The sequence below is a fragment of the Botrytis sinoallii genome, assembly GCF_014898435.1.
Source record: "Botrytis sinoallii strain Bc 23 chromosome Unknown BSIN_009, whole genome shotgun sequence".
NCBI lineage: Eukaryota > Fungi > Ascomycota > Leotiomycetes > Helotiales > Sclerotiniaceae > Botrytis > Botrytis sinoallii.
The window spans coordinates 933569-946530 of NW_024066036.1; the positions used below are offsets into that span (position 1 = coordinate 933569).

Here is a 12962-nt window from a genome sequence, read left to right on the forward strand (position 1 = left end):
TCTTCAATAAAAACAATTAAAACTATCTTTTAATAATCAAACCGAATCTTTCAAACCAATTTTGACTAGAATACCACAAGGTAATCCAATCTCTCCAATCCTTTTCCTTATATACATTAGAGATTTTTTTTATTCAATTTGATAAAATTCCTTTCTTATATTGATGATATCGCTTTAATTGCTAATTCTTCCACATAGAAAAAGAATATTAAATCTCTAGAAAGAACTACAAAACAAATCTACAAACTCAGTTCAAAGAATGCTATTTAATTCTTATTATATGCAATGCGTATAATAAGCGGGCACTGGTCCCCAACATTTGTTTTCACTTCCCTAAATCGAATATATCCATCTTTGTAGAATAAAAAGTTACCTGCTAGAGCCTCTAGAGGCCTAGCCGTCCTATATAGTCTTAGACTGAACGTGGACGTAAATGAAATCAATCAATCAATCAATCAATGCTATTTAATTCGATTTAGTAAAAACTGAGTTAATACATTTCTCATCATTCAATTTAACAAAAGACTACCCAATCACACTACCCAATTCGGAAATAATTATACCCCAATCTCTAATTAGATAATTAGGAATATAGTTCGATCCGAGCTTCAAATTTGATCAATATATTAATATTCGAATTATACAAGTCAAAGGAGCCTTCCATTGAATAGCCTGATTAGTTAATATCAAAAAGGACCTTAGTCCTAAAGCCCTCAGACAACTATATATAGCATATATGATTAGTATAGCCGATTATAGATCAATGATTTAATAAAAAGACCAAACACAATTCAAAAATATAATATAATCACTTCAAAACCTAGCTCTTCGAAAGATATTAGGAGTTTTCAAAACTGCCCCAATTCTTCCAATAGAAATAGAAGTAGGTTTAAAAACCCTCAAAAATTCGATTAGATTCGAACATTAGATAATACACATTCCGTTTAGCTAAACTTACAACAAACCATGAGAGGGGTAAAATCCCTTTCAAAACCTATTGTATGGACTACATACAATAGTGGGCGCTATACCCCAGTATTTGTTTTCACCTCCCCCATTATTTCATTCCCATTGTGTATTTCAAAAGTTATCCGCTAGCGCCCTTATGGCCTAGCCGTCTTATATAGTCATGGACTGAAGCGGGACGTTAAATTAAATCAATCAATCAATCAATCAATTACAACAAACCATCCAATCAATATCGAAAAAACATCACTAATTCAATATCAAACCAATTTGAATGTAATCCCTACTCCTCGAAGAAAACGATATAAACCTACTCAACTAGATAGAATAAGGGAATCGACAAATCAGAACTTCAACCCCTCCTCACTTGAAAAGATTATTTATTTTAACTTCCCCTTATAAAAAAGAGAAACCTCTTTTCGAATTAATATTAGCAATTCATCAAAAGAAGACACTGCTATTCTTCACAATATTATTTCCAAATATAGAGATAAGAATACCACCTATATTTACACTGATGCCTCCTTCATTGAGAAGGGAATTGGTATTGGGGTAGGCATAATGGCTATACAGTCAAATAATCGAATTCTATATCAAGAGCGAAGCAATATTGATATTAATCAATTAGTATATAATAAAGAGCTTTTTGGAGTTACAAGAGTTATCAAATATACTAACTCAATTGCTTATACTAATCAAAAGTTCAAAATCTATTCGGATAATCAAGCTAATTTATATCGCTTAAAAACTCCTTCAAATCACCCAGAACAAATCAATCAAATAAGAGCAATCAAGGCAGCAGAAGTTATTAGAGCAAAGGAGCTGAAATCTCGTTAAATTGGGTTTCTGGATACATCTCAATTAAAGGAAATGAACTAGTAGATAAGCTAGTCAAGGAAGCAATTACAATACAAACCCACTTTGAACAAAACAAGCTTTAAACTACTAAATATGATTGTCAAAGAATATGCCTCAGATCAATAGCTTGATATTCTCAATTAATACGAATTCAGATCAAACCAATTCCCATTAACTTATTTGAAGCTATTTCCATAGAAAATAGGTTCCAAGATCAAGCTATCAAGCAGAATTACTCGAAATACTGCTAGTGTATTTTTTCAATTCAAATTAGATTACGGATATATCAAATTCTACTTACATTATTTCAAACTTATCAATAATAAATGTATATACGGCAATATTGAGGCACCATAACACCTTTTATTAGCTGTTCTATATATAAAACAGAAAGAAAAGAAATCTTTAAGAAAATCCTATTATCCAAAATCACTATATAATTCCTATTGCATATAAAGATAGGTATCGAATTAGCTATCAAATTTATTAATATCATTAAAATCGCTATAAGGGTATAGCATTTAGTAAGGACTTTTGAATAGAAGTAATAGAGGAAGGAATAGTAATAAAAAGGAAAGAGGAAAAGAGAATGAAGAAGAAGTAATTAAGGAAATAAGAAGGGGGTTTGATCTCTTTACAATTTCTTGATTTTCAAAATTTTCTTATTATATGTAATGCGTATAATGAGCGGGGTATTGTTCCCTAGTATTTGTTTTCACTTCCCCAATTAGATTATATCCAATATTGTAAATTAAAAAGTTATCCGTTAGCCCTTAGGGCCTAGCCGTTCTATATAGTCTTGGACTGAAGATGGACGTTAATAAAATCAATCAATCAATCATTGTTTTCAGAAGTGATCATAGGATATTAATACCCAGCAAGGGAAAAAACATTAGAGAACCTTAGAGAGAAACTCTTCCTCATTCAGAGAACTTCCCAAGATTTTGACACCTGAGTATCAGATTTTAGATGATGAGTCGTATCATCTCATCTTCATCTCATCTCTTTTCTTCCCTTATATACAAGAGAGCTGAAATGAGATGACTTGTGATTGCAAATAATACCACATCATACAACTTCACACCATATTCCATATCCCACAAAAAACTTCACACCATATTCCATATCCCACAAACGAGACACTTCACAAGACAACCTACACTGTAATTCATGAGTATAAACCTCTCTCCCGTATCGAAATCCCATGCCCCAAATTCTCTACCTATCTACCTGTCTACTCACCATCACCATTACTTTCCCACATACATACCCACTCACTATCAAAACTCAAAGTTCACTTTCTAAAGCTCATATAAACTACAACCAATAGACAAACTTTTTTTTTTTTTTCAAAAATAACTCCAGCTCCGAGATCGGTTAAGTCAAAATTCAAAGGTGAAGTTTCGAATTCGGAGGTAGATATGTTTGAGAAGGAGAAAGAGAGAGAGAGAGAGAGAGAGAGGTATATATGGTGTGAGTCTTGTAACTACATAGCTAGAATGTATCGAGAAGAGTTGGATTCTATGATAGTTCATGTTAATTTCATTTATAATGAAGTCTTGTTACTGTGATTTGTGTTGGTATGAGTGTTAGCGTTGGTGTCAAAGAATATAGATGTAGTTTACATTGAGACTATTCACTCTCCTCAAGACAATGTCTACGTAGGTAGATATTCTTTAGAACATACTACAATACCACACCATACAATCCACCAGAAGTCCACAAAACCCAAACACAACATCCCATCTAATTTAGTAAATTCAAGACTCCCATTCCATAACACAACACTACACTACACTCTCTCCTAAACCCGTAAAAACACACATAGTAAATCCCCATGCAACCAATCAACCCATCACAGCCCCCATTCACTTCCCTCAATCTCCCCTCTCTCTCTATCCCATTCCATTCCATATCATCTCATCTCATTCTATCCTCATAAACTCACCCCTCAGCCCAATCATCCAAAGCTTCTTATCAACCACCATTAACCTCCTCTCATAAAACTCCCAATCACTACTCAAGACACTCCCGTGTCACCAACCAGACAGAGAGACAGCCAGCCAGCCAGATAGATCACAGTTTTCTTTCTTTCTTTCTTTCTCTTATATCACTCTTCTCTCTCTCTCTCAAAAACAAAAACCAAAAACCAAAAACCAACATCCATAAACAAAACACAAAAGCTAGGGAGAAAAAAAAAAGTCAAGTCAAGTCAAAGATCAAAAACCTCCCTCCCCTCTGCGACATCGGGGCTCGGATTGGCAAATAACCACCACCACAATTTTTGAATATAGATCCGAACTACGTTTTTTTCGTTTCCGTATAGACTTTGAATAATTCCTCCCAGTTTTAATCTTGTTTATTGCTGCACCTGTTGCTATTCCTGCTGCTGCTTCTTTACAATACAATACAATCCGATACGATACATACAGCTTCAAGATCGAACTTCTTTTTCTCCTGCTTATTTAAATTCTGCACTTGTTTCAAGTTTCTTCACAAAGCTTTGAGATTCTGGCAATTGGAAAGTTGGGGTTTGTTACTGCAAGCAAGCAAGATAAAAGTACATACATATATTTTCAACATCAAAGAAGCAGAGGCGCAAGAGAAAAATCCTTCTATCTACCTACTTACCTATCTACCTCACTTCTCAACCCTTTATTTGCACCATTCAAATCTACGTCGATTTGGACAAACAGAACAAAAGATGGAACCGATCAAAGAAAACATCCAAGGCACAACCACCCCCCAACCACCCGCCGGAAACAATGCGATGTTGAAGCGTCACCGAGGCAGCGGATCAAGCGGTCGAAACCGACCTGTTCTAGATCTCGCCATGCCCACCAAAACGATGGTACTCCTACCGCGCCAGCACGACAACCGCCACCGTCCGTTCATGACTTTCCACCATTGGGTTTTCATGCTTTGCAGGATGGGAGTGTTTTTGGGGATGCAGTCGGAGGTACAAATGTTAGACCATCTATCACGGGTATCTTGGCCAGACCTACTGGTGCGACAAATACAAGAGAAGGAAACCAATTGGGAGGTGTGTTGGCATGAGTATGAACCAACAAGCTTTAAACCGACGAGTCTTGAGAGCGAAATCTATCTCTGCGAATTATTCCGTTCCCACTGGAGAATTCATGGGCGGCAAGAAAGGAGAGATGCCACAAGATGGAGCTGGAGTCCCATCCTACACAGGACCTCCTCAATTATCTCGTCGTGGAAACCCAGTTCCAGCTCGTTCTGATGCAAGTGGAACTTCGACAAGAACCAATAAAGTTATCGCTGCATACCAGGCTGCTAATTCTGCACCGAACCCTCTCGCCATGACACAGGCAGCGGGAACATCCCTTACTCACCGAAGCGATACCTATGAAGTTGGAAAGAACTTCGATCGTCTCCGAATTCAAGGTACTCATCTCGGCCTAACAGCATCGCCATACTTTCCCAAGTCCACCGAAGACTTGGTTAAGCATCGAGAGGAGCGAAAAAATGACGCGAGAGATGAAATGAACGAGCGGATCAAGAACAAAGAGGAGGTTATGCGAATGAAGAGCGAAGGAACTTTTGTCAAGGTTAAGCCTGCTTTGGAGGAAAAGCATTTAGTGATGAATTGTCAAGTGTGCTCGCTCGGAAGACCATTTGGGGACATCCTAGCTTGAACGAGGAGTCACCTGTACGAGCAGACTGGCCAACTTTGGCAGATTTCAAACAAGCAGGAATCAGAAAGGCGGGGTTGCCCTCTCCAAAATACAACGTTGGATATGAGAACGGAATGGCGGGTGAGGAGATTACATCGTTCGCAATAGACAGAGTTGGATTGGGTAGAAGAAGAGCATACGAGGACGCCATGATTGAAGAAGAGGAAATGATGGAGATGGGCGAGATGAAAAGGCTTTTCGAAGCAATGGATGAATGAATGGACTTCTGAGAACGGCGGCTATGTAACTGATTGGAAATATCCCCCTGGCATGTATTGCGTTTTCTGCACAGCGTGGACAAGCATTCAATCCATGACGATTAGCGAGCGATATAGCGAGATACTGAAGCGAAGTAGCAAGCGGCATAGGCATAGCGGATGTGTTCCTTTTCCCTTCTCTCTTTTTTCTCTTTCCTTTGTTTTGAAATTTCCTTGCGTTTCTTCTCAGGATGGGCTAGAGGTGACAGGAAGACAGCGCATGCATAGTGTATCTCACGAAAGGACATGACTAAGGGTAACTCTTTCAACTTCCTCTTTGAGCAGAAGGATAGATACTTGTGGACATAAGCTATAGGGAAACTCGGGACGTATGATCTGTACCAGACAAAGCAGGAAAGAGAACAGCTAGCAAGCAGATAACAAGAAATAATGAGAAGATATTTAGACACTTTCCTTGAAGCTGGGATGTTGGAAGTAAAGAATCTATCTACTTCTTGGTGAATGAGTTGTATTCTGATTTAGATGATCGAGAACTAATTCTAGTTCGAGACAAGATCTGATATTCAAGTCACACATCTGACGTTGTGAGATGATAGAGATGTGTCCGGACTCCCAGATTGCCATCTGAGAACACGAAAAGTTCTGTCACTAGATCGATCAACGGAGTTCCATAAGCCCATGAGCAGGAAGTAAACAGTAAAGTAAAATACTCATCAAAAATGACCCAGAAAGAGGAAGACTAGATGACAATGCAAGAGGAGAGGCAGTCAAAAGAACCTATCGGAAAATAGATCTTCCATAGGTGTGCACAGATACCGAGGCCGATTTGAATCCTTTGGTCAAAACCCTAAAAATAGATTTTTGTTTGGGCTGAAAACGTATTTAGAATTAGTAATGTAGAATTTTCTTTTAATTCAGTATACAAATTTAAACAGATTAAAAAAAGAAAAGAAAAGAGTATATTATATTCTAATTTTAATTTTCAAGAAAATCTAAAAAGGATTACATCAATCGATTTCTCAAATTCTAATTATGTCACGGCGCCAACTACATGATCTGTAGTTGCCTTCGTGCCTCAGGCACAGCATACTAGCGCGCCCTACTTCCTATAAGTAGGGCTTCACTCTTCCATAGCTCTTCTACCCTTATGGTACAATATAAGTCTTTACCCGTACCTTGACAAATTAATAAATTCGTAGAAGTAAATCAAGTTATTATTTTTTAATATCTCTCCTTAGATATTACTTTCGTATTATCTCTAATTTCTTTCGTTTATTTTATATATGTTAGGGTTGATCTACTTTATTACTAACTCACAAAAGCGTAGAGTATTCCGAATGCGTTCGGAACAGTAGATCTACTATATAAACCCTGTCAGGTGATCGCTCCCTGACAATATATATTCTATCCGCTAACGAAGTTCTCGTTACTCGTTACTCTATCGCTATACCTCTCGTCTATATCTATTAGTATTACTCGTAAATATATAAACTTACTCTTACAAATCCTTTCGGATACTAATATATATATATCTAATATCTCAAACTTAATGAAAATTCTCTATTATAATTTAATTACTAAATCGCTCGAAATTTTCTATCTATAATTCATTATATCAATTCTAAAGAAACCGCATCTCAAGAAATCGTATATCCGTTAATATTCGCTATCGCGAATTTGTAATAGGAAATATTACTGGTTTGAAGGGATTCGGAAAGGAATATGCGATATTGTGACGGAAACGGTGTTGTAGACCACGTGGATCAGATCATGTGATGGTCAGGTATTCATTATATAGAATACTCCGGAGCGGAACAACGATAACCGGATCGGCCGCAGGACCGATCACCGCTCCCGTGATCGGTACCCGAAGATCACCCAGTATATAATCCTATCTCTTCTCTACGAGAAGAGATCAGTTCTAACTGTAGATGAGGAGATATACACATTCTTGTACTTATACCATTATTGTCCAATCATTCCCCTCTATCGTGATATGCTATTGTCAAGTACGATAGATATCTATCTACTGATCGTATTTTCTTTTCTTTTCTTTTTCTTTAGATTGATTGATTGATTGATTGATTTAATTAACGTCCTTTTCTCAGTCCAAGACTATTTAGGACGGCTAGGCTTTAAGAACCTAACAACTGCTAGTGGATATCTAAAGTAGATATATTCAATTTGGAGGAGTAAAAACGAATACTGGGGTGCTATATCCAATCTCTATTTGGAATACAAATAGAGATTAAATAGTCTTCATTCTCTGAGATACTTCCTTCCTTATTCTTTCCCTACCCCTAATTCAATTAAAGTATTCCAATATTCAATTTCTCTTTTTAAAATCCTAAATCCAATTTGCTATTCCTCCCTTTTTATAAAAGGCAAGAGTTATCCCCTCTCGAATTGCTTCCAATATAGTAAAGGGTTCTTTTACTAATAAAATAGCAAAAAAAGGCATCACTCTTTTCTATCTTTATCTCTTTTAAACTAATTCCTTGTATATCTTTATAAACTTGATATCCTTCAGTTCTTATTAAATGTATATAGTCGAAACTGTTGAAAATAGTAGGGCAGGGCCGAATCCTAAGCCCTTATTGCCCATATACAAATCAATTCGGAAATTCGAAAATTCGAAAATTAAAAGAAAAACATTATATTATATCGATGCCCAGAGTATAGTATTAATTTGAAGGCGATGGCATTTTCTGTATTGTGTCGTTGTAATATTCGAGTGGCTGAAAGCCAAAGGATATAAAAAAGGGTTGTAGTACGAGTAGAGTGGCGGTAAGCTCTATATCGAAAAGACTCTTCTAAAGAAGAGACCTATTGCATATTATATTTCTATATTTGAAATAGTAATCGATAATAGATATTGAATCTAACCGGGCTTCCGTAATCTTTGTATCCGTATCTAAAGCTGGTATTCAACTCTTTATAGGTAGTGTTGTTGTAAAATTGTAATATAATCCTTCGCTATATCTCTGAACCTCTCTCCTTCCAATTCTTCCAATTCCATCTGCGACTCAATCTTAGCTCTGCAGACTCTCAAGAGAGAGCTGGAGGTTCGTAGGATGCACCGCGTACAGGTGTTGAGTCTTCGCATCCCTTTTCTTTAGATTACTCAAGCACGTGAGAATTTAAGTGGCTCGTACAGATGAACCTGGATATACGAGCACGTGATATACGGGCATCCCCTTTATACAAACATATTTTTAGATTTTCTAAAAATTTATATGGTGAAATTGACTATAAACGGATATTCTTTTATATAAGAATATATAATCTTAATTTCCCAATGCTTTTATAAAAATTGAGTGGGAATGATTTAAGCTTTAGTTTATTATCTAATGAATTTATAAATTCATATGATATATTTAATAAAAATGGAAAGGCTGATAGTATAAAACGAGGCTAGGAGTATAAAACAAGGCTAAATGCCGAGGCTGAAACTGTAATATACGAGCAACCCCTGTATACGGGCATTTAGGCTCTGAAATTTTTAGGCCCTTATATTCAAGTTCATCTGTAGTTGGTTCTCGTATTAGTTTCGCTTATGAGTACCTATGGAGCTGGTAATTTTGGATTTGGATTTGATTTAATATCGTTATATCATGTGCAATTCCGGCCGTTGATGACTAAAAAAGCAATCTTCCGTTCTTCCTGGATGAGCATTATGTGGGAAGCACAGAGATGAAATAAATCCGGACCTATTTATACCCCGTAACGAAGTACCTACCTGGAACCCAATACATGCCCCCTCGATGCAAATTCGTCGAAGAATGGAGTTTGAGTGTGCGCCGGTGTCTCCCCCGCATACTGCTGCTTGCTGGTCTCTTGAGACTTCCTTCATGGCATAAGTTTTTGAGTATTATTGAGCTAAGTTCTGACAATGTTTGAGGGAGAAATCAACGGCTCTAAGGTTCGGGGTATCTATAGATAAAGGCGCCAAGTGCTCTGCTCTTCCATAGATCCATTCTCTCAACCTCACGTCACAGCAACACGTCAGTTCCTCAACTATTCCATATTTTAACATGTGTAATATGTTCTTCAATTACCCAGTTCTCAGCGTCGTAGGAGTAGTGCTGCTCCTTCAATGCTCCTTTGCATTACCCAGCGCAGCAGTCGGACAAACAGTCTCTGGAGGTGTCGTCCTTCGAGAGATCGTACAAATTCCCAATGTGGCCAATGCCGAAATCCTCGCTGTGCGACACAATGGCGAGATACTCGTAACATCGACAAAGACGACTTCGCTATTCCAAGTATCACCACACAAAGCAAAAGCGCCCATTCAAGTTGCCCAAATTCCTAACGCCATTGGTCTTGGTGGTATCGCCGAATGTGGAACACGATGTCCTTCTATGTCGTTGCGTCATCCAACGTTAACTGGAAATGCCACTGCTCCGGGGGCAAATTCCGTTTGGAAAGTTGATATGCGCCAATCTCGCACCTTAGCAAGGGGAGCTGTCGCTCAACCCGCCCATGTTTCGCTGGTTGCCACGATTCTTGATGCACAAATACTCAATGGAATGTGTCGGATGGGTCTCAATGACACTTCGAATCTTCTCATTGCGGACTCTGCTGCTGGAACAGTCATAAAGCTTGACGTCAATACAGCAGCATATGAGATCGTTATTCGAGATCCAACAATGGCCAATCTGCCTACTGGGTTTGTACCTCCTGGGTTTACGCCGATTTCTGTGGACGGGATCCATATTCATGGATCAGATTTGTACTATACCAGCCTCAACCAGGGACTCTTTGCGAAGATTCCAATCTCACTCACGACGGGAGTTGGAACTGGACCTGCGGAAGTCCTTGTCGACAAAATATTTGGCGACGATTTTGTCTTTTCGAAGGATGGGAAGCGAGCATGGATCGCATTGAATGGACAGAATACACTAGCTGAGGTAGATATTCCAGGGAAAACCGCTAAAATCATAGCCAATTCGACTTTTCTGTCTCAGGATACGGCAGTGGCATTTGGGAGGACAGTTCGTGATCGAAATAGTTTGTATATTTCGGGTGCGGGGATTTTCGGTAGTAATAGCACTGTATCAGCCAGTATTGTCAGAGCGGATCTTCCTCATGGAGACACAGGCCGATAACTGCAGAGCTATTTCCGAAAATTTGCGGTTTAGCTTGAGAGATTATTAAAATAGATTCCTAATATAACTTGGAGAATTGCCTGTATTCATACTGTTAGAGAATATGCCACGTCCCATTAAACAACCCGTCCAAGACTCAGAACAAAGTCGACACTATCAAAATCCTACCCCACTTATCCCACTCCACCACCACCCACCTCTGGCCTCCAAATCATCACCCGAATCTTCACACCCTTGCCCCTCGCACACATCTCTCCATCCTCATTGACCTTCCCAACACCAAACGTCATCTCCTCAAAAAGCACAAATCTCAACTTCAGATACAACTTGAAGGCAGACTCCGTGGCAGCCTCCAACCAAATAGGAAGGCCTTCTTTCGCCGCAATAGACTGATCATGCTTCACCGTTTTAGAACAGAGGCCTTGCCCACAAGCAGAAGCTGCTGTGCCGAGGAAGAATATGTATTAGTATTTCTCTTTCTTTGAAAAGACTCTTGATTTGCAAGTAGAGGTCGTACTGGCGAATTCTAGGAACATGCGCTGTTGGTGTCAGAGCGGCGTGTCTCTTCAAACCAACAGCCATAAATAACACCTTATCAACATATTGCAAGCGGTTAGGTATGAATCTAGCTTGAAAATAATCAGGATCAAAAAATATAGGAACTCTCTATTATTAGCTTGAGAGCTTCACTTAAAGTTCTTCAGATTATTGCTCAGTTTTTCGCGCACCATGTTCCTGCTTGATCTTCGACTTGCATGATGATGATTATAGATTGTGTGATTCCCTACTCTTGTCGGGTATCCTTAAGTCATATCAAAGTAGAAAAAACAACCAAGTCATCAATGGTAGAATGATTATGTGTGTGGATGAGTGAGGTGATGCTGGGTAGGAAATGGAAGTTGAATTGAGGAGTAGATTATGTAGAGCACGGACCAACTGCTAGCCAATTATCTATTGGTGTATGGAATTGCTTCTGCTGAATGATCGTTTGTGGGGTAGACACTTTCTACTGCCCTTGTTGTCCTTGTTAGCATTATTCTTCTTGCTTGTGAAATCAATCTTCTTCTTGGTGAATCAGAGACTGAAGGATACAGCAGCAAATTAGAATTATATACTCGAGTGGTAGCAGATTATAATGAACAATACTGCGTCAAGTTTAATCTCACCTCCTGATTGTCAAGATAGTACGCCGCTTTATGTACCTCAATACAGCTCCCGAGCATGCAAAGTCTTATCAATCTTACGATAAGGGATAAGCAAGGGAATAAATAACAAAGCAGATAATGACTGCTCTTTGCTTGTTTGGCGGTGGAACAAGAGAAAGTAATACAGTCCATCACATCAACAAGGACTTCCAACACCATTATTAAAACATCACTTCCTCTTATTTTCCAACAGTGTGATAAACTGTTTCTTCGAGTTCCGATTCCCACCTACAACTCTACTCTGGTTTATTTGATCATTGATCGTCCTAATCCTATTCCACAGAACAAACGCAATCCTTATCTAATCAAGCAAATATGTACGGAGTTACAGCCGGAGGTCCATTGAGAAGGAAAGGGGAAATGTATTCTGCGGGAAACGAGGTATGTGAAATAATTCTTTCAGAACTTTCTATTTCAAGATCTCATTCACCATGATCCAATTCTTGACGATTCGAAGTAATCCATCATGGTCAAAGTTTTGACTTCATCTACCCATTCCGATGATAAGATGGTGAACGCAAAGAAAGATGGTTGTAATTATGCAACCAGACAGATCTAGACTTAGATCTCATCCACGTGATGCAAAGTCTACTTTGGGAGTCTAGGTTTGAAGTGGCAAGATCAGCGGTGAGAAGAAGCCAACAAATGAACCAGGCGAGCCAGACAAAGTTGCTGCATTTGAAGTAACTTGCAGGAAAAGAATTTTCTCGACCTATTGGTTAAAGAATTTTCCTGGCTCCTATACGAGTGCATCTGGGGGCTCGGGGAAGCTTGACACGATTGACACAACTATGTGCCAATGAGAAGACAGGACGAGTAAGACAGACAAACCGTCGATCGAGAAGACCATTGAAAGTATGTTTTTGCGAACTTTAAACGCTCATCAATCTGACTCTGTGGGATGGG

General features: G+C 38.6%; 2 protein-coding genes across 2 annotated transcripts; both read left to right on the forward strand.

Annotated features, from left to right (window-relative positions):
• Window positions 1–4528: 4528 nt before the first annotated feature.
• On the forward strand, window positions 4529–5743 carry EAF02_005869 (uncharacterized protein; the record flags this gene model as incomplete). Its single annotated transcript, XM_038901917.1, has 4 exons — window positions 4529–4596; window positions 4650–4867; window positions 4921–5429; window positions 5462–5743. The coding sequence occupies 4 exons, from the start codon at window positions 4529–4531 to the stop codon at window positions 5741–5743; spliced, it is 1077 nt and encodes a 358-aa protein (XP_038758134.1).
• A 4034-nt stretch (window positions 5744–9777) lies between these two features.
• Window positions 9778–10851, forward strand: EAF02_005870 (uncharacterized protein; the record flags this gene model as incomplete). Its single annotated transcript, XM_038901918.1, has 1 exon — window positions 9778–10851. The coding sequence occupies one exon, from the start codon at window positions 9778–9780 to the stop codon at window positions 10849–10851; it is 1074 nt and encodes a 357-aa protein (XP_038758135.1).
• Window positions 10852–12962: the final 2111 nt, after the last annotated feature.